Consider the following 25,527-nt stretch of genomic DNA (forward strand, 5'->3'; position numbering starts at 1 on the left):
TTTCATGGTTGCAATCACTGACTGCAGTGATTTTGGAGCCTAAGAAAATGAAATCTGCCACTGTTTTCCACTTTTTCCCCATCTATTTGCCATGAAGTGATAGAACCAGATGCCATGATCTTAGTTTTGTGAATGTTGAGTTTTAAGCCACTTTTTCACTCTCCTCTTTCACCCTGATCAAGAGGCTTTTTAGTTATTCTTTGCTTTCTGCCATTAGAATGGTATCATCTACATATCTGAGATTGTTGATATTTCCCCTAGCAATCTTGATTCCAGCTTGTGAGTCAGCCAGCATGGCATTTCCCATGATGTACTCTGCATATAAGTTAAATAAACAGGGTGACAATATATAGCCTTGATGCACTCCTTTTCCAATTTTGAACCACTCCATTGATCCATGTCCAGTTGTAAATGTTGCTTCTGTCCTGCATACAGTTTTCTCAGGAGACAGGTATGGTGATCTGGTATTCCCATCTCTTTAACAGTTTTCCGTAGTTTGTTGTAATCCACATAGTCAAAGGCTTTAGTGTAGTCAATGAAGCAGGAGTAGATTTTTTTTTTAATTACCTTGCTTTTTCTGTAATCCAACAGATGTTGGCAATTTGATCTCTGGTTCCTCTTTCTTTCTAAATCCAGCTTGTATATCTGGAAGTTCTTGGTTCACATACTGTTAAAGCCTAGCTTGAAGGATTTTAGGCATAATCTTGCTAGCATGTGAAATGAGCACAATTGTAACGTAGTTTGAGCGTTCTTTGGCATTGCCTTTCTTTGTGATTGGAATGAAAACTGACCTTTTCCAGTCCTGTGGTCACTGCTGAGTTTTCCAAATTTGATGGCATATTGTGTGCAGCACTTTAATAGTATTGTCTTTTAGGATATTAAATAGCTCAGTTGGAATCCATCACCTCCCCTAGCTTTGTTCATAGTAATGCTTCCTAAGACCTTCTTGATTTCACACTCTAGGGTGTCTGGCTCTAGGTGAGTGACCACACCATTGTGGTTAACTGGGTCATTAGTAACTTTTTTGTACAGTTCTTCTGTGTATTCTTACCACTTCTTCTTAATCTCTTCTGCTTCTGTTACATCCTTGCTCTTTCTGTCCTTTATCTTGCCCCTCTTGTATGAAATGTTCCCTTGGTATCTCTAATTTTCTTGAAGAGATCTCTAGTCTTTCCCATTCTATTGTTTTCCTATATTTCTTTGCATTCACTTAAGAAGCCTTTCTTATCTCTGCTTACTATTTTCTAGAACTCTGGATTTAGTTGGAACTCTGTGTATCTTTCCCATTCTCCTTTGCCTTTTCCTTCTCTTCTTTTGTCAGCTATTTGTAAGACCTCCTGCATGGGCAAGCCATTTAATTTTCCTGAATCCACTGAATGTCTCCATCTATAAAACAGGCATGAAAATACCTATTCACAGGTTGCTTCAGGAACCAAAAGAGATAAAGTAGCATAAATAATAGTCACAGCTTATAGTGATTGAGAACTTGCTGTGCGGGGTACTCTTCTAAGGACTCTGCCCATTTACTCCATCCTAAAATCCTATTGTTTCTATTTTACAGTTAAGGAAACTGAGATACAGTCTATAGAAACTCTAAAACACATTAAACAAATGTTAGCTCTAACCTTAATTCTCCTGGTAGTGTATATTTCCCTTCAGTTTGACCTAAATCCAACAAATGCTGTTGCTGCTGCTGCTGCTAAGTCGCTTCAGTCGTGTCCGACTCTGTGTGACCCCATAGACGGCGGCCCACCAGGCTCCCCCGTCCCTAGAATTCTATGCTAGCACCATTCAAAAGCTGAATCTGTGTTTCCCTCCCTTGGTATCCTAACAGTTCCTTTTCACCCTCTCAGGTTTCCTTTGGATACCATGACGGTCACAGTGGTGTATGATAACTCAGAGGCCACGGAACTGTGTGCAGCTCAGCACCTCTACCTCAAGCCCATAGCAAAGCTGATGATCAATGTGTTGCTCCCTGAGAGCCCAGAACCCTCGAGACCCGTGTCTAACTGGGAAGTTCTGGACCAGCTGAAGAGCCTGATTTGTCCTGACCAGTTCACCACTGTGCGGCTCGCCAAGAGCACCAGGGGCTTCATCCGATTTGAGGGGGAGGCGGAAACGCGAAGCTTGGTTCAAATCCTGAAGGCCAAGTTGCACGGGAAGATCATCAAACTAAACGGCTTGGAAACAGACTTAAAAGTCATGGTGACAGACGCCCAGGGAGAGTGGGAGCACTTCCCCAAGGAAAATGGGGCCATCCCGAAGGGTGATGGGTCTGAAGAGCAGGACCATGATAAGAGTCCAAATTCCATATACTTCGAAGGGCTGCCCTGCAAGTGGTTTGCTCCCAAAGGTTCCAGTGGGGAGAAGCCGTGTGAAGAGATCCTTCGGGTGGTCTTTGAAAGCTTTGGGAAGATCAAGAATGTAGATATCCCAATGCTCGACCCCTACCGAGAGGTTATAACCAGTGGGAGCTTTGGGGGGTTCAACTTTGGCTTGCAGACGTTCGAGGCATTTATACAGTACCAAGAGTCAACTGACTTCTTAAAGGCCATGGAGTCCCTCCGCGGGATGAAGCTGATGCTTAAAGGAGATGATGGGAAAGCTCTGGCATGTAACATCAAGGTAAGGAGCAGCCAGGGTTTTATAAAAAAAAATTTCCCATGGTTCAGGTAGTCTTGAGTAAAAGCTAGAAGGAAGCCTTTGGAACAGATTTCCTTAGACCACCCTGGAGGCTCTGATCAAGAGCTAATGTAAAGATTTATGTTGTCATTAATAAATGGGTGTTTTTTGGGGACAAAATATCATCATGATTAGGGCATTCTCCTACTGTCAGCCATGCTGCCAGCTGTGGTTTGAAGTGATGGTTATTATAGTCCAGGGCTCTGCCCAGCTCCTTGGGGACATTAAAGAATTCTTCATGGTCCTTATGGAAGTATCTCATATGCTTCTTCCATTTGACAAGTTGCTGGGAAAGGGCAACATGCAGCTTGAAAACAAGAAAAGGCAGTTTATTCCCTCTTTGCTATGGGGGTCACAGTTAACTATACATTAATGACGACTGTCAGGTAAATTCTAAAACAGAATCCCAACAAACCTGGTTCCTTTCCTCTCAAAGTCAGTCTGTCTGTCCAGCATGAAGACTGCTTCATGACTGTCTGAATGCCTGGTTATCTTGTTCTTGAAACCTTAGTGCAGCTAAACCCTTTTTCTCTAAATCAGTCTTTAGTGTGAATTTGAACTTTCAGCTTCAGTAGCTTCAGGGGTGTGTGTGTGTGTGTGTGTGTGTGTGTGTTATGTGTAAGGCTTCTTGGGTTAAAATATATGTTTGAAACTTAGGAGCTATTCAGTCTGACAAAAGATCTAGCAAATGCTATAATGACCACCCACGCACCACTGCAGCTTAAAAAATAAAGCATTACCAGTGGAATGAGAACATGTTCCTCTTTGTGTACCATCCTCAGTCAAGGCTGCTCACTCCCTTCAAAGGTAACTGTGATGGTGAATTTGGTGTTTGTCACTCATGCATATTTAAATAGCTACTTCTGCATCCTTATATTTTTTAGGCAGATTTATTTGTAGTGCCTCAATCTGACTTTTACTTTATTTTCAGATTTGCAAAGTTGTTTAATAAATACTATAGTCAGATCTTGTATCTCTTTTGGTCAATTTTCCTACATCTTTGCTCCCCCCACCCCATTTCTGGACTGTTTTTATCTCTGCTGATTAAAAAAAAACATTATTAATAGCTCAGTTAATCAGTATAACAAACCAGAAGCAATATACTCACATCCCTTAGAACTTGTGTCCACACGGGCACTATGATGTCACATATGGCTGTCAGGTGAGTTCCTCAAAAGTTCTGCCAAAGAAAGTTCTAGAAACCCCACAAGGACAGTTTGAGAGATGACTGGGAGGCAGTATAACTGTATGGGTACTGGGACGCAGAGAAGGCATTTTTAATTCACTTGGTTTGGCATTGACAGGTACAAATTCGTTTTAGCTGTCTGATCTGGGACATACCCAGCCAGCAGGCAAACTTTTCTAATGATACTTTGAATTGTTTGAGAGCAGGTTATGTTTGATACAACCAAACACTTCAGCGAAGGAGCTATAAAGAAGAGAAATCAAGAAAGGCTGAAATTACAAGAATTGGAGGAAGAGAGGAAAAAAGCAAAGAAAAGAGAAGAGGAAGAGGCTGAAAGGTGAGGAGACCAAGTTCAACGAAGAGCATTGTTGTTGTTGCTTTTGTTGTTTTTTGTCTGTTTTTAAACTTTTGATTTACAGATTTATCTCTTCAGGTGAATGGGTTCACTTAATAGATAGCATGGTGGGGGGAGCAGGAATTGGTACCCATTAGAAAATTGCTGTCTTTCCATTACACTGTTACAAAACCAAAAGGAGAAAGCAGTGAAAAACAAGATACTTTAAAAGTATGCTTGTCAGGAGGAGCAAGTAATGATGAATAGTAGGACCAACCAGATTAGGTTGTCTAGGAGTTAATAATCATAAAAAAAAAAAGGCCAGGTACTTTTAGCATGAACATTCTAGCCTGCCAACTTACAAGTTTCACCAGTTTACCTAAATTTACCAAATTTTACCTTGCCTATCCATTGAAATTTTGGGGAAAAATTCTTTTCTGTTTTGGAAAAGATTTTCTTTCATAAGATGATCAATAATCAAACTAACCCAGAAGGATCTGTTGAGACCATTTTTCTTGTTGGCTCAAGTTCTTTCTGTGAACTTAAGCAGCCTATGTATTTACTTCTTTGAGCTTATCATTGTATCCCAGTTTAGGAGCTTGAGACTAGAAAGGATCATTGGATTGTCAAGGGTTTGCCAAGAAGGGACAATTGGACCAGAACTACAGGGCTCCAAAAACCAGTTTTACCTCCTTCCTGGCTCCTCCCCTTGCAGGTTTATTCTTCCAGCCTTTTATGCAAATTATAGGAGTTTAAGAGTAGTCTTCCCTGTGCCTCTCACGTTTTTTGGCTGGCGGAGTGCTAAGAGTTACTTAAGGTCTTGGCTGTGAAACTTGGCCAGAAACTGATCCCAGTAAAGGTAATGATTCCCCCCAAATTTCCAGATCAATCATGCAGTTGAGCTCATCCTCCAGTTTGGGGCTTGGTCCTCCCTCAGGCAGTTGTCCTCCCCTGCCCTTCCCCCACCCCCCAGGTTTCCATGCTTCTATGAGAACTTAACCAAAACATCTTAAATATTCAGAAAACAGAAAAATAAGCCCATATTCTTCTAAATTAGCCTGTTTTTATGATAATGTACTGAGTGGCTCAGATGGTAAAGAATCTGCTGCAATGTGGGAGACCCGGGTGCAATCCCTGGGTTGGGAGGATCCCCTGGAGAAAGGAATTGCCAGCTCCAGTGTTCTTGCCTGGAGAATTCCATGGACAGAGGAGCCTAGCAGACTACAGTCCATGAGGTCACAGAGTGTCAGACATGACTGAGTGACTAACACTTTACTGTGTTAAGGAGTATGCACTAAAGACCAGTTCTCACCTTTAAGATTTTCTGAGTACCTTGACTTACTTTCATTTGCGTCTGTCTGTGTGACCAGCTCAGGGAAGGTTTTGATCTCAAGAGAAATGGAATCATCACTGCGAAAGCTAGATCCCATAGTCCCTGCTTCTGGTTTGAGAAAGTGCAGGGGGCGGGAGGAGGTTGAGGCCCTTCCTTTGAATTCAGTAGTCTTCTTGGTTTGTTTTTTAAATACACTCTCTCTGCATGAGGTCTCCTGTGCGTGTTTCTAACTGACCAACTTAGTCACGCATCTCTCGCCTCGGCTGATGTGTCTTTTGTCATCAGTGGTCTAATGTCGAGCCCTGGGGTGTTGTAGCTGGAGATTTTGGGGAACTCCTGCGAGGTAGGAGGTAGTGGGGAAGAGAGTAACCCTTTTGCCCAATAAACACCTTCTGAAGGGTTTACTCTCTTAATCATTATCCAGAAAAAGAAAAGAGGAGAGGAAGGTCCAGGAAAAGAGGAGAAAGGCCAGAGTCAAGAGACGCACCCAGAAGGAAAGGGACAGGCACCGGCAAAGGAGACAGAAGGACAGCGCCAAAGTGGAGGCCCAACCAGGGTCCAACTCTTCCGAAGACCTGGAGAAGAGGAAGATCCCACTGACCCAGAGGCACCTGGAGGCCCTCTACCTGATGCGGGCACTCCTGAGGAAAATTGTAGTAAGGCTCTCGCTCCATTGTTCTTTGGTTTGGGTAGCTAGTGACCTCTCTGAGTCATGACGACCTTTACTTTGAAACAGCAGCCTATTGTTTAACCAGTGGCCATGGAAGACTTACTGTATTCGTTGAGGTTTGTTTTCAATAGGCTGGTCTCTAACAACCACAATTTTGCATTAACCAAAGGGATACTCAGATTCTCTGAAGGGGTTGGGTCTCAGCTCCACCATCTGGCGTGCACGCACACACACACACACACACACGCACTGTGTTTCTCAACTTTGGGATGATGTCACTCAGAGCAGTGTAGCTTGTACACCTACTCTTCTAAGCTGCTAATGGAGATAACAGAAAATGCCAATAGGAGGGATGTGGAGTTTGTAGTCCTACATTACCTTTCGCTGGCCATTCATCAGTGGCAGGATTAGATGGGAAAGGAGAGCCTTGAACAGACATGTTAGTCTAGTCTTCAACTGTTTGCTAAGAATATCTCACATCACAGGCCAGCTGTTTTGTTTGGAGAGTTTCAGCTGGGGAAGTTTTTGTTCTCCCACTTACTGACCTCCTAAAGATAACCAGACTCAGCAGATGCCCCAGAGTAAAGACCAAAGCGTTCATTTGAAAAGCCACATTCAGTGTTCTTAAACATCAAGAGTGAATGGCATTCATTTTCAGTAGAGTTGATTTTAGGTATATGTGTCATCTCACCTGTTTTTTTTTTTTTTTTCTCATTGGTATGGCCCATCAAACTGCATGAAATCAGGGTAAGAAAAACCTCACATTTATCTTGACAATAAGGCGAGCTGAATCTTTTTTAGTTTGCCTTGCTGCTACTGCTGCTGCAAAGTCGCTTCAGTCATGTCCAACTCTGTGCGACCCCATAGACAGCAGCCCACCAGGCTCTGCTGTCCCTGGGATTCTACAGGCAAGAACACTGGAGTGGGTTGCCATTTCCTTCTCCAGTGCATGAAAGTGAAAAGTGAAAGTGAAGTGAAGTTGCTCAGTTGTGTCTGACTCTTCACGACCCTATGGACTGCAGCCTACCAGGCTCCTCCGTCCATGGGATTTTCCAGGCAAGAGTACTGGAGTGGGGTGCCATTGCCTTCTCCGTTAGTTTGCCTTAATGACTGCCAAAAGTGACTTCTTTTGAAGAATTCCTCTCTTTCAATGTGTGTGGTACCAAATTTCAATCCCAAGTCCTGGGTAAACTCTAAGCCCTGATTTGTGCCGAGTGTCAGTGGGAGCTCAGTACAAGCTCTCCCAGCAGGGTGGGGGCCGTAGTCCACACCTTTCACCTGCCCTGCAGTCATGGACAGCAGACAGCACCATTGTCACGGCCATATTTTCTACTTGCTATCTTGTTTCCAACCGAGGTGGGCAGGTCAGAGACATGCTCCCTTGTAATCCCTAGGAAGAGGCCGGAATAAAACCCAAAAAGGCAGTTTGGCTTTTACAAAGCCAACTGACCCTTTAAGACACATATTTCACCCACCAGTCTTTTCTTGTTCTAGGACTGTAGCCCCAGGGAGTGCTGTAGAGCATTTCTTATTCCTCTTCAGGTTCCCACCCTTGAGCACAATACCTGGAACAGTAAGTAGACCCATCAATTTGTGAACAAAGGAAAAAGGGATTATGTGCTTTTGAAGGTATGTAAACCGGGGTGCTTTCTAACAGAAGGACAGGCACAGACCTAGTCAAAGCAGCTCCTATTAGATGGAGACATTTAATTTTGTACCTCCTGTTTCTTTAGTGTGCTATTATTTCTAATTTGGATCTACCCTAGGTGTAATTAGAAGCCTCTTCAGAACAGTTTTCTTTGAGATTTTTAACCTGTTGAGCTTTTCATGTGAGATTTTTAACCTTTTTCTTTGAAGGAGTCTGAAGAATTTTACCCACGGAAGGTGAATATTGCAGGCTCCAAAGCTCATCATGCTCTGGGGACCATGTCAAGAACTCTGAAGAAAGAAGAACCAAACACTCAGTATCTTCAAAATCAGGAGGAAATGCTAAGATACCACGTTTCCAAGTCAGATTATAAACGTAAACGAAAAATGAAGAAAAGAGCTAGAGCTCACTTGCGTAAATCTTCCCACCACCTTGGGGGGAGAAAAATAAGATATTCAGCAAGAAAAGAGAGAGCTGGAAAATCATTAACTGATGAATACAATAAAAGTTTGAGCTGTGAACAGAATTCCTTGCAAATTATAATGACTCAAGGTCAATCTCTTGAGAAAGAAGACCAGCATGGTTCTAATACCTCCTATTCTTCCAGATTCGTTGAGAGAGACCATAGCAGGAAACAGAAGATCTATGAAACAGATGAATTTATTGACTATCTTTTAAACCATTATCAAACTCCAAAATATGCCCGCATCTGCCTAGAACCAAGTCACATAACAAGCACATGTCAGTGGAAGAGAACCGTTCTTGTGAAAGGAAATAGCTTTCAAATCAATCTGAGAAAACATAAGCATCACTCAACCAGTTTGAGCCAAATGCAACATCTAGATAGGAGAGAACAGGTGCAAGAAAATGATCTCTGGACAGATCTTTCTTGGGATCCTGAGCATATATCACAAAAGAAAAGGAAAGTGGATTATGCTGAAGAATGTACAAAGAAGTTTAAACATCATTTTAGGGACACAGCCAGTGAAGCTGGTGATTGCCTGTCCCCAACTGATAAAAAGAGTCATCTGTTGGAAAAGACTCATGCTTACCAAGTCCAGGATCCCATATCCACAAGTCAAAGCCAAGTTTCCTCATCTAAGAGGTCAGCAGACTTTGATTTGAAGCTGAGAGATTTCTTAGAGGAAATTAGCAGTGATTCTGAATGTCTCAGTGATAATCTTAGTGTAAACAAAGAGAAGAAAAAGAAGTCTGTGGCCACGTATGATAGCTGCCCAGAAAAGGGATGTCTTGATGCTGATGAAATCATCACTTGTGATCCAGAAATTATGTCAAGTCAGCAGGCCTTGTATGCAGAGTGGAAACATGATGGGGAGGAAAAATACTCTGAATACAAGCTTAGGAAACCAAGCAGGAGGTCTGCTTATGAACTGAGATGTTCGTGGCTTGAGGGTAAAAACAATTCCATTAGAAATGAGAACAGCAACAGCAAAGAGAGGGAAATACTGGCTCCCCAATACTTATTTGATGAAAGCCACCACCACAAATCCAGTGCCAGTGACCAGTTAGACACTGTCATAGGAAAGAGGAGGCAGTTTAGTGATAGTGCATTTGACCACAGAGTCAACTATAGGCTCTTTCAAGTGCCGGTAACATCATCAAAAAGTGCTAATGCTTCCTATTTGTGGGGTTTTCCCAAAAGAAGAGAGATACCATGGAGGTCAGAATATAACTGGGATGCAGGAAAGATGAAAAGACGTGAGTATTCTGGAGATTTCATGCTGAATTCTGATAGTTACTACATTAGACATAACAGTCTGGAGCGCATTGACTATAGAAGCTATTTAAGAAACAACTTCACTAGTTCTTTTTATTTTCAAATGTTTTGAAGGTTTCTTAGATCAGGAAACCCTTATTCACAGTAAAAATCTGCAAGAAGAAAATTTAAAACCAAATATAGCTATGTAGTTAGCAACTACAGAGCAAGAGAGCACTTAGGAGCTTGAGCAAGGTCAAATGCAAAACCTTGCTTCTCTTGCCAAAGTATAAAGCATAGATCAAAGTGTGTGTGTGTGTGTGTGTGTGTGTGTGTGTGTGTGTGTGTGTGTGTGAGATGTGTTAGCAAACTGGAAACACCAAACATCCCAATTAAAAAACTTGTTAAAACAATGTGCTTGCAAAACTTTCTTATCCAAGGACAGACATTTCTACAGTTCGATTGCAGCTTTAATTTGGTGCCATCAAAGGAGCAAATTAACATTGAGAGGAGTTAAGATAGCCCTCTACGGCTCTTCAGCTGTCATAACATTATTATTTAACATCATTTATCTTCAAAGGGATGGCAGTGAATGCATAAGGATCTTTCTACTTGTTCTTTGATTTGGTTCGAACACCATGTGCAGCAACAAACTTTCCTGACTTTTATCTAGAAATACCTATAGATAAAAGAAGAGAGATGACACCTAGAACATACACTGGACTTCATGACATTAGAGGGTTCCTTGAACATCTATCAGAAGGAAATTAATCTTCTTAATATGTTCATATGACTCGAAGAGTTGCCCTTTTAGAAACAAAGCCTTGGAAGAAGAATCTAAAAGGGGCTCAGATTGTCTTTGAGGCTGACACAGAAAGTGGACCATTAGCAGAGTTGTTTTGTTTGGAAGAACCCCATGTCATTCCATCGTAGAAAAGCAACAGGATTGAAGTGATACAACTTGGGCTTTGTCAAAGGAAATATTGAACAATCCTGGGGCACCAAAAATGGCACTTGGGAAGAGAGGACGTGACAGTATTTCATTTCAGTTTATGTAATCCTTTCACTCAGGGTTGGGTGACATCAGTTTGTAAAAAGCCGCTGAATATCCCCAAACTGACTTTTATAAAACAGTAACAAGTGCCTCCTCAACCCTCAATAATGCCATGGAGTTAGGAAGAGTCAAGGGTAAAGCCCATACTTTTCTAGTGGGGGGAAAATTGTATGTGTGCAGAATTTGTAAACTCTTAACATAAGCAATTTATCTTTTTACATACTGATTTTGGACTCCTTGAATATGTTTTTAAATTGATATATTTTATAGATTCGTAAAGACATACATCTTAATGCAGTGCATGTTCTATTGAAAGCTCGGCTGAGTCATTCTGCCTTATATTGGATTTAGGAACTCAGGGGGGGCAGTAGATGACTTTTTTTCTTCCAACAAAACTATAGCTGACATGGCAATTGAAGACCTCAATGACATTAGACTGCCTGCAGCGGGAAAAGGTATTTTAATCCACAAAGTAATGGAAGGCAACATTTTCATATTACATGATTCATTTCAAATAGTCCTTACTTGATAGTCCATAGAAAAGGACCAGCTGGTCAAGCCAAAGTAGGACACCAGTCAATGTGGCTGCCCAGAATGATAAGGCACGATGTGTGCTTGTAACCAGACTCTTGAGCAACCTGATATCTGAAACACCTAGAAAATCTTCAAATCATTCATTTATTTGTTGGCTCTCTTGTATTCAGTTCTACTTGCAAGCCAGTGACTCTGCCATCAGAGTCACACAAGCCATCAACTAGGCTTGGCTTGTCCAATCTGAAAAATCACTCCTAGGGTGATTGCCTTTTCTCCTCTAAGGACTAGCAATGACTATTAATGTTCAGAGTACTATTGTCTGGAGTAGCCTTTAAATTATAACAGCTTGTATTTTGTCAGACAACCTGTGGCAACCAGGTATTATTCTTTTCCAATGAGACCCAACCTCCCTATTTTTTTTCATGTTTCATGCCCTTGAAACAAAGAACATTATGGGTTTGTAATGGAAAGCAGCTATGCTTGTTTTGGAAAAGAGAGAGAGAAAAAAAAACAACTCAATGTCTTCTGTCATTTGATAATTTTTCTTTGCAGAGATTTTAGGCATGAAAACAATTTGCTGCTCAGTAACCAGACATAAAAAATACATTGCAGAATACAGCATGTGCAATTAAAAATTTTTTTTGTATAATAGAATTGGTGCTAAGTCACTTCTATGTAAAATTTTGGTCTAAATACCATCCTGGGACCTAGAAGAAAGTAAAAATACTGGTTTTGTGTTTACTTTCTATACAACTTTAGGTTTTTATGTTTTGTGGTAATGCATTCTAGATTTGAGTAAATCTGTCTTTTTGGTGTGTGTAGGCCTTAAACAAGGATGTGAACAATTACTCCTGAACTTTTCAAATGGATGGAATGATTTAGAACTGAAAATGTGATACTCACTTTCTGTTAAAACACTGTTATTCTTTGTTGTGCTGTTATTTAAGTGGTGCAAAAGTTTTCTCATATGTTTTTCCTATATCCAGTGAAGGGCTGGAACTTTAATCTGTGTCTTTTTAAATGGGTGTTTTCACGTTTTTCCTTGTATGCGTTACTAATAGTGCTTTAAGAATTAGCTAAAAGTCTGTTAATGTGTTTTCGTTACATTTGTTTGAATTCCTCAGGTAGAAAGCCATTGTAACCTGGTAATTTTGAACTTAAGAACCAAATAAATATATTTTCATTTGTTGCAAGACTGTTCAAAATGTTCACTTTTAAATGTTGATAATTCCACTTTGTGTGTGGTCGGGGGAGATTTCTACCTGTAGTATGCTGCTTTGCACTAACATTGCTGCTCCTTTTTGTCATTTGCATTGGTAGAGAAATAATACATGTTTGATTTTCAGATATATTAAAAATAAAGTTGTCATAGTATAGAGTCTTTGTTCATTGACCAGATGTGCTGGATAGAATATCACACACCTGCAGTAATATTTTCTTTGAAAATATGTCTGGTTTCACTACTGTTTTGAGGCAACTTCTCCCTTTATGCTGCCAGTTAATGGCAATTGACTGTCAGAGCTCATGAAAATGCAGTTGTATTTTCATTTTGGATAAATGATAATCATGATATTTTGACTTAAGACTATTCTCCCTTCAGCAAAGGTTTTATCAGTTCTCTATAGCTAGCAAAACAGATTTCACAGAATTTCACCTCAGCCTTTAGGGCTTCACAGGTGGTCCAATGGTAAAGAATCCATTTCCCAATGCAGGAGATTTGGGTTCGATCCCTGGGTTTGGAAGATCCCCTGGAGGAATGGCAACCCACTGCAGTATTCTTGCCAGGAAAATTCCATGGACAAAGGAGCCTGGCAGGCTACAGTCACACACTTCAGGCCTTGGTAAAAGTGTAGGAGTTACCCAATTTCTGAAAACATGTGTGGGTGTGGGATGGGGAGTCCAGTTACAGATGTGAGGGGCTTCAGTCATCAGTCTTTGATCCTGAAAGAATTAACTGTATTTTCACACGAAATGTACAGCAAATTTCTTCTAAATATCTGTAACAAAGGCGGACTGTACCTTAGAGGGCAACTGGGCACTTTAGAGCTTCTTTTTGTTGAACGAGCTCTTTCTGAGACAGCAAAGGCTATTTTTGCTCATTCTGGATTGAGGGTTTGCATGAAGTGTGGCCCTCTGAGGTAAGGTGAACATGACATTGTGTAGAGAAGCCACAGAGATGCTGCAAGCACATAGCAAATGCTGCTTCTGACCCTCAGATGTTGGGACTGAGAAGACGGTGTCTAGGCAGGGATTGGAGAAAGCAGGGGAGGAGGATACAGCTGTTCACCTGGCCCCCTCCCTGGCTGGCATGGCTGGTGCCATGGCTGTAACCACCACTCCCTCATCTTCTCAAATGGTGCCTTTTACATAATATAGCTTACAACTGTGTGAGCTGGATTTAAGTTTCTACAGGAAAGGCCTGCCTGATAGTAATATCCCTTTACCTGTAATCAATACAATGTTTAGTTCTGAAGGGGGGGATTCCGACTATCTGGGGCTGAAGCTTTTAACCAGGCTCTGGATGTTTTCCACCTGGCATCAGACAAACCTGTTTGAGTAAAAGGAGTAGCCTAATCTCAGGCTGCGACGGTGGCCCAGTTTTTCTCTCCCTCCCGTTCCCCCAAAGCATACGGCCTAACAGGTTGCTTGGCACAAAACAGGCAGCTCAAATATTTGTTGGATGAAAACTAATGCGGGAAAAGGACACATTTTAAAACAACAAAAACAGGCAATATGGTTTGAGAACATAAAAGCTGGAAAGCTCTGAGCCCTCTCTGGTTCAGGGAGTACCTCCCTTGTAAGAAGAGTCTGTCAATTTTCATATGAAAATGGCGAAACACTAACCTTCAGAGTAATAGGTTGTTTGTTTATACAACCGACTGCATATGTAAGTCTCATATCCTTCTGTTGGCATGAAGTGAATCAACTTGTGACCATAAGGTTCCTGAACAAGTTCCTAATCTGATGATACTTAAAGCAAAAACAAAACCTGCCTTGGCACTCAGTAAGTCTTCACTAGAGTTACTCCTTAGGAAACTTGCTATAGAATTCAAGGCAGAAGTCTGCCTCTGAGTTTATTAAATTCTGACTTAAAAAAGTAAATTCGATTCACCATTTTAACAGGATAAGCTGGTACTTGGTTTTTGGTGTGCAGTCTCTATGAAGTTGTACCCCTTTCCTTGTCTCTTTTGGAAGACAAAAAACACAGATTAAGGTTTAAAAGAAATAAGGCAATCAATCCACCACACTATACTGGGTAAAACCATTTTATTAACTGACCAAAGCACTTTTTGTTTTCCGATTTGAGGTAAAACAATTAAACACAGTTCACAAGAAAATACAATGACTATTCAACTACAATTACAAGAGTTTGAAACCTCACTATTTATTCATATAATACTTTTACAAATTCATACAACTGTACAGTCTACTTAAGCTAAGTTTATTGTTAACCAAGACCAATATCAAAGACCAAGACACTTGACTACAACTCTTGCAGTGGCTATAGTTTTGTAACAACAGAAGCATAACTGTTAGGTTATGTATACACTTTAAAAACCACTTGGCCAGGAATGTGTATGGTTTCCTCATTCTTCAGGGGTGTGTGTGAAGGCTCTTAGAGAGCAATCTGCTCCTGTCCTACACGGCCTCCTTGCATGTCCAATCATGTGAAATAACCAAGAACACAGGGATGGGGAAAATAGTCCTACAATCTTATTCATGTATTTTTGGTTTTTAGGCAAGCCAGCTGATTTTCACCAAAGCTTACTTTGGAATGTTGAGATCCTATTTTCAGCCTCATTGGAGATTACTGTTAAGTGAGGGCGTCTGAGTGTTCCAAAGAGCACAGGACAATGATGCTGTCCCCAAACAGAGAAAGTAGGTTACCTGTGGTTGAGTCTAGCTTTGACATTTCATTTTGTACTGGACCGCTCTCTCTAATCAATACCAAAGCCTTTGGAACACCGCAGATTTGCTTTAGAGGTAGAGAAAACAGAAATCATGCAGTTAGGTCAACTGAGAAATAAAGGATTTTCTATCTTTAGAGAATATCATGACTCAAAGTCCATTCTTTGTTTCTTGACGCTTGAAGGACTTCACACATTTAACGTTTAAACCTGTTTGGGGGGAATACCCATGTTTTACCCGTCTCTCAGGAAACACAAGTTCCAATTCAGCCTGCACTGACTACAAATAGAAGAAAAACCGTAATAAAGTTTGTCTTACAGCACTGCAGTTCACTTTCTGGATTTGTGACAAACATATCATGCATTCTAAGACAGAGTTAGCTTTATCAGTGTCACTAGTGATGTTAATTTAAAAAATGTACAGCAAGTTCAAAACTTTTCTAAATATTGAAATCACCATGTTTTAAAGACAGACTGGAATGTTACAAATGATTCTGCAAAATACAAAAATAGATATGCTTCCGCTGAAGGCCTTAATCATTCTTCCGAGTGCTCTCATCTTTTGGCTCCTCCTCGTCTGAGTACACGGTGGGCTCCTCCCCTTCCTTCAGCAGTTTGCCCACATGATGGTACTTGACTGGAAGAAAAGAAGATGATACAACTGGTCATTCTCACGCTTTGGAGAAAACCACTACCATATTTCATTTGAAAGCACTTACGAGAGGCCTACAAGCAACACAAAAACATGTTGGGCTTCTTGAAGGCAGTTTATACCACAGTCCCAGCCAAGTCCCAGGGAGGTAGTTTTGTTCAGCGGACAGAAGCATAGAATGGGGAGTGATGCCTGACAATGTGTGTGCACGGTAATGTCAAAGTGGGTTGTTTGTGTGGGGGAATGTTCAGCAGAGCAAGGGCTTGGTATGAGTTAGTTGGAAGGGTTGCAGGACACTTTGTAGGAGAAAGATATGCTTTGGAAGATATGTAGGACTTGGGGAAGGAGCGGTTTCCACAAAGTGCCAACGCCACATACAAAGGCATGCAGGTGAGACCAAACATATCTGGGGAGCAATAAAGGGACTGAGTTGGCAGGAGGAGGCTGGGAGCAGCGCCAGCCTAACAGGGTGGGGAAATCTTATGAAAGGTGGAAAGGCAGCCTGAGGAGTCTAAACTTATCCCACAGATGGCAAAGGGCACCACAAGTGTACAGCAAAGGAACGACAAGGTAAAATAGTGCTGTGGTAACAACGGTTTCACTGTGTATAGAGGGCAGGGCAGATTAGTCAGGAGAGTCCAGGGACAGGGTGACTAGGAGGCCAGCGGGCAGATCCCCATGGGGAGAAACGAGAGCCAGGAGGAAGGCGGTGTCCATGGGGCTGAAAAGGGAAGGATATGAGACGCGTTAACAGCAACTGGAAACAGGAGTTAAGGAAGTGAACACTGGAGACTCCGTGGACCGAAATGGGGGCTTTGTGACCAGAGCCTGACAACAGGGACTGGAAAAGGACGATTAGTGTTGGCAAGATGCAGGTCTCTGTAAACGTTTGAGACAGAAGGTTCAGTGGAATGGTGAGGGCAGAAACTATACTGTAGAGAGCAAGGAGGGATGGAACAGTGGTTAGGGGCGGCCACGATTACTAGATGCTTGTCTGAAAGTGAGAGGAAGGAATGATAATAGTCTCAGGATAAAGGGGAGAACAGGAGACAGAATTTTTCCTCAACTGGGGGAAAAAAAGCCAGATGTGGTTAAAGGCAGTAGAAAAGGAAACAGGAGAACACTGGAGACTTGGGAGAATGCAGGTTTAAGAGGGCAACCAGAATGTGAGAGACTCGAGGAGGGACGGAGTCAGCAGATGACCACCATATCAGCTGTATTATTGGGCCAAGTTAGGGTAGGGTTAATTATCACAGTGTCAGAGGTCAAGAGAACTCCTCTTCTGAATATGGGTAGGAATTAAAGGAGTAACCAACCTGTTTAATCAGGTAACTGGAGCTACTTTGCTGTGAAATAATAGTCAGGGACAATTAGAATTTGCCTATTTGAACATATTATAAAGGTCCCTAGGGTGCTTGTGACTGTGTAAGACAAATAAAAGCTGGGTGGCACCTGAGAAGCCTGCCTTAAGGAGGAACCATGCCAGTTTTGAGTGTAGTTCAAGTGTCATGACAGTATTTGGGACCAGCCTTAGTTTAAGGGGTTGGGAGAACCGCAGTTTTTTACCCCACTGATGAAGTTAAGTCCTATAAAATAGAGCTTTGTAAATTATGAATTACAACTCATTGGTTTCATATAGAACAATCTATTGTTACAAAGGCATCCTGAAGATGCAAAAAATGAGGGACGGTTAGATAGCTGTATTATGTTTTCAGAGTACAAAGACTTGCCTCTGGACTTGAAAGTTACACTTAGTCAGCTTGGGATCCAAACTCTAAAGGTAGAGTTATACCTGGCTAATTATTAATAGAGAACTCTCTCTGAGGTCAGCATTACTCTCAAAACAGTTCAATTTAGCAAAAAAAAAAAAATTATAGAGAACAGTAAATAGAAAATGACATTTACAATGAAAAATGACCCTCAAGGAAATGGTCACTGTCTTAACATACTGTTTCAAAGCTTGGAAAGATTCTTCTTCAAATTCTTAGCAGTGAAATATTGCTAAAGTGATCATTAAACAATTGGGTTGGACAAAAGCCAATTTCCCAATTCTTCGATCTGAACTTGACCTCCATCCTTACTTCCCCCCAAAGCCCTTGGTCCATAGCATAAGCCAGGAAACAAGTGTCTCCTTTCTGCTTTCTTTTTAAAAAATGTAGACACCATTGTTGCTGGGCAGATTATAAGCATCATTTGTAGATGAGGCCTATAGTTAGGCTCAGTTAGATTCAAAGAGAAGTTGTTTTGTACAATACAAGTCTCTCATTCTTTAACAGCAATGTGGGCTGCTTTTAAACAGCAAGTTCTACAAGTAAGGGCTTATGAAAATCCTTCTGTAGCCAAGATGGCTGCTCTCATTTCCCCTGCACACCAAATCCTAGTGGGAAAATCTATGCAAACCTCCGAAATTTCAAAAACAGAAACCCAGGTTTCCACAGAGAACTAGCTAGATATTGGGATGCAGTCATGGCAAGTGACTCAGCACTGCTACAATTACTTCAAGCCATGAACTTGATCTGTCCAAGATTCAGGAGCCTATCAAAATGCTCCACAGTTGCAGGCTGCTTAGTAATAACTATCGTACTGCTGTGAATCCCATTATTGGTAGAAATCTGACCCTGGCAAAAAAAAAAAAAAAAAAAACAAAAAAACACTTACAAGTGAACTGAGAGTCCCAGTCACTCAGGGTCTCCTGCTGGGCAGGAGTGAGGTCAGAAAGGTCATCGTACTCATCCTTCAGTGCTTCCTTATCCAGGCAAAAGGTGGCAAGGCCTCTGGATGCATCTCTTCCGGCAAAGACTCCATACGGCCCCTCTTTAAAAACAAAACCAAACCAAAGACCAATTGTCTATTAGACAGTCAATTTCTCTGTGGCTCACACACAGGAAATGGCTTCCTTACCAATGAGCATGGAGAGCCCATTTTTGAATACTGAATTCCATTTGGAAACCGTAAGTGATTGACGTGGATCCTTTGCTCATTACCTAGTGAATACTCAAAGACCTGTTGTCATTAAACTTTTAAACACTAAATCAAAATATAATAAAACTAAATAATAAATAAACTATTATAATAAAACTAAATCAAAATGCTTTACTGTAGCATTCATTTCTTGTGATTGCAAAGAGCTAATACAAAAGCCATAAATGATTACCTCCTAGGGGAAGGGTGTTAGTAGGGAATGATCCAAGATATAGTTCATGGGTCAGAATTCAACTTCTGGACATTGAACCTAGAACCTGGCTCTGTTCTAGGGACTAGGGTTGCACCAGTGAAAGTTATGGTTTCTGAAGATAAGAAACGTGCGTGCATGCTAAGCCACTGAGTCGTGTCCAACTCTGTGTGACCCTATGGACTGCAGCTTGCCAGGCTCCTCTGTCCATGGAATTTTCCAGGCAAGTATACTGGAGTGTGTTGTCATGCCCTCCTTCAGGAAATCTTCCTGACCGAGGGATTGAACCCACATCTCTTATGCCTCCTGCATTGGCAGGTGGGTTCTTTACCACTAACGCCACCTGGGAAGATAAGAAACACTACAGTGTAAATAGAAACATTTCACACATGTTCCCTGGTGGCTCAGAGGTTAAAGTGTCTGCCTGCAATGCAGGAGACCTGGGTTTGATCCCTGGGTCGGGAAGTTCCCCTGGAGAAGGAAATGGCAACCCACTCCAGTATTCTTGCCTGGAGAATCCCAAGGACAGAGGAGCCTGGTGGGCTTCAGTTCACGGGGTCACAAAGAGTTGGACGCGACTGAGGGACTTCACTTCATGCTGATATAATTTAATGAGCCAAGAGTATCTCATAGAGATCTTTGGTTGTGAGACTAGACTGTGTTGAACATTAATGTATGGTCTCTGCAGGAGAAATCATTTTATGAGTATCAGTGGTTTAGAAATCTATCCACAGGTTACATAATCTTCACTGTCAGTAAAGAAGGCATGGAATCAGGTCTGTCAGCTGTTTGGGTGGGTTTGAAGACTCTGAAAATTCTATAAAATATCTGACTGCCATTATACATAATGATACTAAATTTTTGTCTAAGAGAACAGTGAATCCTTCTGTATGTACTTCAAGTGGATTTTTTGACTTATTTAAATATTGCACCAGTAAATGAAAAGAATCCAGTGTACTTTAAACAATGTGTTGTTTCCCCAAAGGTAGACCAAGCAGCAAGTCAGATATGAAGAAGTTTGCAGGTAACTACCATACCAAGTATGAAAACAGATCACATTTCAATATGGCCTGGCCACCTGAAACCTCAATCCACTAGGGCACTTTTATTTTTACAAATTAGACGAAATGTATGATCAACTTTTAAAGGCACATAAGATTCTGAAGAAAAATGGTTGTTTTTCATCACCATTACATACTACCATTTCCACTAGAGAAGGTAAACAGGTCAAGTGGATGGGTTTGGACCTCACCATTTTAGAAATTATGGTTACGGAATACTGAAAACACTCTGAGGGGAGCATTAAAAATCTTTGGAGAATATATACATTATCCACCAGAATGTATAGTCACTTGAATGTAAGCTCCATGAGCAGAGATGTAGGCCTGTTTTGTTCACTACTATATTCCTAGCATCCATAAAGGTGCCATCCATACAACATCACTAAAAATAATGAATCATTTTGAGGAATCCTTTATAACACAAAGTGTAATTTCCACGGGATATTACAGATTCATGGACTCATGCAGGTAGAGACTGAGATCTCACAATGGGCCATCTTTATCACTTTAAAGAGGGACAACTAAGGCCTAGAGAGAACAAGGCTTTGCCCTAGGTCACACAGGTGGTGAATGATCCAACAAGGCAGAGAACCCAGGCTGCCTGACTCCCAGTTTCAAGCTCTGTACACAGGCCTACATTCCTCTCAATGACTTTGCAAACTACAATCATACGATGAAGCTCCAGGCACGTTTCAACTGCTTTATGGGGTGGCTTGGTCGTAACAGGTATCTACACGATTATGTTTACTGATAAAGCCTTTAGGTGCGCCACTGTAAATGACAAATAATATAGGTATGGTTTTCAAATTAAGGAAAAACTGTGGCGTGGGAGAGTGCTTTAATACATCTGATGTTGATGAGTTGGAGGGGGAGAGTAAAACCAACCAGGAGTGGGAATGAAGGCAGATTGCTGCCTTCTTCACTCTCCCTCCTCTCCCTGAACCCGCTGATTTTATACGCATCCATACTGGAGGAGCTAAAACCCCTTCCTCCTCTGATCCAAACATGCTGTAAAGCAGAACTTTCCCAACCTGGAGACTCCTCGAATTTGCCTGGGGGTGGGCGTGTTAAAATGTAGATTTCTGGATCACCCCTTTCCCCCACTCTTGGGGTAGATTAGGCCGGGAATCTGTATTGTACCTCAAGTGCATCAGGTGATTCTGATCTGCAACCAAGCCTGGAAAAGCCTCATTTCTAAGACCCTACCAAGCCTGTCCCTCTCCAACAGCTCCTCAGTCAACCAGCCCTCATTTCCCCTCTGGTTGGCTTTTCCACGAAATCCCCACACCCAGCAGCCTTCGTAGCCCTACCCCTTTTGTTTCTCAGGATCCTCCCACTTCTCCCTCCCTCCATTTTTTTTTTTTTTTTTGGGCTTCTAGTTTCTTCTCTCCTGCTATGGAGTGTAATACTGTATTACCTTCTGGTCTTGCCACATTCCTATCGACCGCTACATTCAGCCTTCTACATTCAGCTCCCTTCCCCCTATGGAGCCTCCCCTGTTCACCTCCCAGCTTTCCCCGTCTGCCACACACATACCAAACACATGCCATTCACATACCTGACACATGCCACATTGCTAGCGCACGCGTGCGCACGCACACACACAAGCCTGACATGCCGCATACGCATCACACAGAGCGGACACACATCACTCACTGCCACGCACAGTGCTCCAACCTGCTGCTAATCTCGTTTCCCATTTCCTTTTCCCACATCTCCCCATTCCTCATGGCTACTCCTGGCGTCATCGGCCTTCCCGGCCCCTCCAAGGCTGGACCTCCCCGACCCTCTCTCGCCCTCCCTCCCATTATGTTTCCCTCGGGACATTCTCATTTCCTTTCCCCAGCCCGACATCATCCCCTCCTTCCAGGAACCCTCGAACCCGATACCTTCCAAACTCCCCCAACATTGCGCTCTGCTGTGCCACCCCCCCCACCTTCCGCCTTCCTGACTGACGATCTCACCCCCTCATCCACCCCCAGCTTAAGCATTTCAGTCTTCTTCCTCCACCCCACGCCGGGGTCGGCTGTGCGGACTGGGAATCTGCGATCCCACTGGCTCGCAGCCTTTCCAGGGTGCCGCTGGCCCCCTGCCCGCCCGGGGAGCCTCCCTGCCCCGCCCTCCCAGGCCTGGACACCATTCCAGCCCCTCCCCGGGCGCCCCGCTCCCTCCTCGCGTCTCCAGGACCCAGCCCGGTGCCGGGGCCCCTTCTTTTGTCTTTGCGGCCCCCCGGCCAGCCGCCGTACCAGGCCCGTAGAACTTGCGGCCTTTCGTTACGTCGAACACCTTGCCGTTGATGGCCATGAGTATTCGCGGGTCCTGTACGCCGTCGAAGCGCCGCAGCTCGGCAGGGGTGAAGTCGCGCCGCTTAAGGCGGGGCAGCGGGGGCGGCTCATCGTCGTCGCTGTCGCTGGCCGCCGGCTGGTCCCCGCGCACGATCTTGTAGAGCAGAAAGATGCAGAGGCCAAGGAGCAGCAGGTTGAGCGGAGACGTGAAAATCTCATGCAGCAGCCCGCCGCTCTCGAGCTCGCTCGTGTCTCCGCCAGTCGCCGCCACATCCTCGGCAGCCATGATCGCTGGAGCAAAGGTTGGGCCGGGACAGGCAGGGATCCGGAACTTGCTTTCTCCTCCCTCTCCGCGAGCTACTGGAGCGCGGGGCCCGGCTGACCAAGACTAGCCAGCGGAGGAGGTGGAGCCAGGCGGGGCGGAGACGGAGGCGGACGGGCGGGGCCTTTCAGCCCCGCCTCCCCGCGGCCGCCGAGGCTCCCGCGCGACTCAGTCAGGCCCCGCCCAGCTCAGGCCCCCCACCTTGCCTCTGTTTGGTGGTGGCTCCCCTCCCCCAGCCGGATCCTACCTCCTCCGCCGCGGGGATTGCGGAACACACCCCTCTGCAATACCTGCAGAGCCTGCTTGCAGCCTCACGCCATCCCCACGCCAGCCTCTAGCCAACTGCGACGCATCACGCAGCCCTCCTCCTTACCCCTAGTTGTTCATCGCACACCTACCCGCTTGGCTTTGCTAGGCTCTGTGTAAGGTCCCCTCAGCCACCTGATGCGAACCAAACACTAACTCCATTTCTCCTGCTTTAAGCTTCTCCCAGCCTTCCATTCAGAAGACTCACCTTTCCGCGGCCAACCCTCGGGATCACGAGGCTCTCTTAGGAAACAGGAAACTGACTCCTTAAACTCTTTTCCCACCCTAGAGACTCAGACTAACCATTTTCACCTCGCTCCCCTTGGCGGCCTTTCTCCAATCCTCCTACCAGATGCTGTGGAGCAGACACCCCTCTGGATAGGTCAAATCAGTGCCTAGGCCTCATCTGATAACTCCCTCAGTGTCTGGTGAAACAGATCAGATCGTTTGATTTGCTTTGGGTTCGTTTTTGGAACACCAAATCCTTTTTGCAATCACTGATTTGCTCAATCCCAGGGCATCAGCGGGCAATACTCTGTTGCGCTTTTTTTGGTTGTTGTTATTGTTTGCTTGTTTTGGTTTTTTGGCTCAGAATAATGACCAAAGTTTCTTTGTTTGGCAGTGTTCTTCTATTTGAAGTTGGTTGAGCTATCCTTGGCAGTCACAATAACCCTGTGCTAGAGCCCAGATGAGGAGGGTGGGAGTTTGGAAGGATCCTAGATTTGGGCCGTTGTTTCCTTGGTATTTCATCCGGCCTTTGATGTGCTAACCGGCTGCACAGGAGCAGCCTCATGGAGGAAGCACTGTCTGTACCCTTCAGAGTCTTAATGTGGCTGTCCCCTTTATGGTGGCAGGGGGAGGGGAGCGGAAGAAAGGGTAGAGAGAAGGGGAAAAAATAATTAAAGCCAAGCCATGTACACATCTGCAACCCAGAGCAGTACTTTTCCATCAAGAGTTCTGTTTGCTGGCACAAAATTTACTCCCCCTCCCAACACGAAGGAGACTGGAGAGATTTGGCTTCTTACCTCAGAATTCTAAAAATTTCTGGCACAAACTGCTTCCATCCCTGCCCCCCCCCATCTTCTTAAATCATTTGTGTGTGTGCTCAGCCGCTCAGTCTTGTCCGACTCTTCCTGACCCCATGGTCTGTAGCCCACCAGGCTCTTCTGTCCATGGAATTTTCCAGGCAAGAATCCTGGAGTGGGTTGCCATTTCCTTCTCCATAAATCATGCAAAAGTGAATATGAATTGAACAATCTTTAAGTCAGGCCCACACACTTTTATTCACAGATCTAAATTTAGGATTAGCTGAAATGGCCTTTCCAGATCTTATGTCAAACCTCTTCAATTTAATCAGGGAAAGCAGGCTCAAACTGGGGGCACTGGGCTGTAGTTAGAATCAGATTGACTTTTAAACAAAACAAAACAAAACAAAAATCTGTGTATGGCCAAGACAGTAAAAAAAAAAAACAGTTGTGAAAAATATTTACATTTGCGACTAATATGACAGACAAAAGATTCATATCTTTTAAGAGTTCATTTTGATTGACAAGAAAACCATGAGACTAGTTAGTGAATGGGCAAAAATCAAAATAGAGTTCACAGAAGAAGGAATACCAGTGGTTATTAAGCATATGAAAAATGTTCAGTCTCAACAGCAATGACAAATGAAGATAACTCTCTCACCTACTACTTTCCTACAGAAAGGATAAAAGAAAAAAAAAAGTGGGGGCCGGGGGTTATATACAATATTGATCAGAGACACTTGTACACTGCTGGGGAGAGTAGAAATTGGTATAACCTTTGGTTATCTGTAAAAATATTTGCTATCCATTGATATCCTATTTCCGAAAATCTACTCTTTGATTCATTAAATCCACTGGTAGGGACCTATCCCTAGGAAACATTTAGAAATGCAAATGAAGATTTCCTTACTAAGGTGCTCATCAAAGAATCATTTGTAATGTGGAAAAACTGAAAACAACCTTAATGTTCAACTTTAAGAAATAGCTGATTAATCCACTCGGATTGTGACAAAACCATAAAATTGTGTGTGATGCAGCTATACAGATATTATCATGACACAGGAAAATGCTTGTGTTTTATTCTTAAGAAAGAAAAACAGGATACGAAACTATATACAACGTGAACTCAACTATGTAAAAAAATGTATAAAAGGAAGCCTGAAAGGAAGCATGCTAAAATGTTAACTGTTGTGATTGTTTCTTCTTTATACTATTCTGTATTTTCCAGAATGAACACATGTCCCTTTTAGCCTCAGGGGGGAAAATGGTTTATTATTTTTTGCCTGAAAAAAATGTAGAATGTAATACATGTTCACTACAACACACTTTAACAACATATCAGTAAATGAAACTCATTTCTCCCTCTCCCAGCTCCCCAAACAATCTTGAAATTCAGCCCACACATTAGCAGTTTGGTCTGTATTCCTGCAGAGATATGAGACACACACGCATACACATACACAGATTTTGTTTTACAAAACTAGGGAAATTTTAATAATAAATAATTCTTCAGGCTTTTTTCTGAGAGGTACAAAGTAAAAATATACCGACAAGCCACTAGCTCCCACTCAGATAAACTGTGTTTGAAATTTTTAAAGGGCACATTTGTTTAAGGTTACAAAATTCAAACTATAGCAA

General features: G+C 42.9%; 2 protein-coding genes across 3 annotated transcripts in view; one reads left to right on the forward strand and one right to left on the reverse strand.

Moving 5' to 3' along the window:
• The window catches only part of LOC101106061 (A-kinase anchor protein 17B), a 45,775-nt gene extending 33,243 nt beyond the window's left edge, over positions 1–12,532 (forward strand). For both annotated transcript variants that reach the window (XM_060408287.1, XM_015105073.4), the window contains exons 2-5: positions 1,854–2,625; positions 4,075–4,205; positions 5,960–6,191; positions 8,063–12,532. In XM_060408287.1, coding sequence (XP_060264270.1) covers positions 1,870–2,625; positions 4,075–4,205; positions 5,960–6,191; positions 8,063–9,703 — 2,760 coding nt within the window. In that variant the 5' untranslated portion in view covers positions 1,854–1,869 and the 3' untranslated portion in view covers positions 9,704–12,532. The remainder of the gene's footprint in view (positions 1–1,853; positions 2,626–4,074; positions 4,206–5,959; positions 6,192–8,062) is intronic.
• A 2,267-nt stretch (positions 12,533–14,799) lies between these two features.
• On the reverse strand, positions 14,800–22,596 carry PGRMC1 (progesterone receptor membrane component 1). Its single transcript, NM_001308580.1, is given in 3 exon segments — positions 14,800–15,703; positions 18,377–18,532; positions 22,198–22,596. Coding segments are annotated over 3 exon segments (585 nt in total). The 5' UTR covers positions 22,523–22,596; the 3' UTR covers positions 14,800–15,599.
• Positions 22,597–25,527: the final 2,931 nt, after the last annotated feature.

Source organism: Ovis aries, chromosome X (assembly GCF_016772045.2).
Source record: "Ovis aries strain OAR_USU_Benz2616 breed Rambouillet chromosome X, ARS-UI_Ramb_v3.0, whole genome shotgun sequence".
Taxonomy (NCBI): Eukaryota; Metazoa; Chordata; class Mammalia; order Artiodactyla; family Bovidae; genus Ovis; species Ovis aries.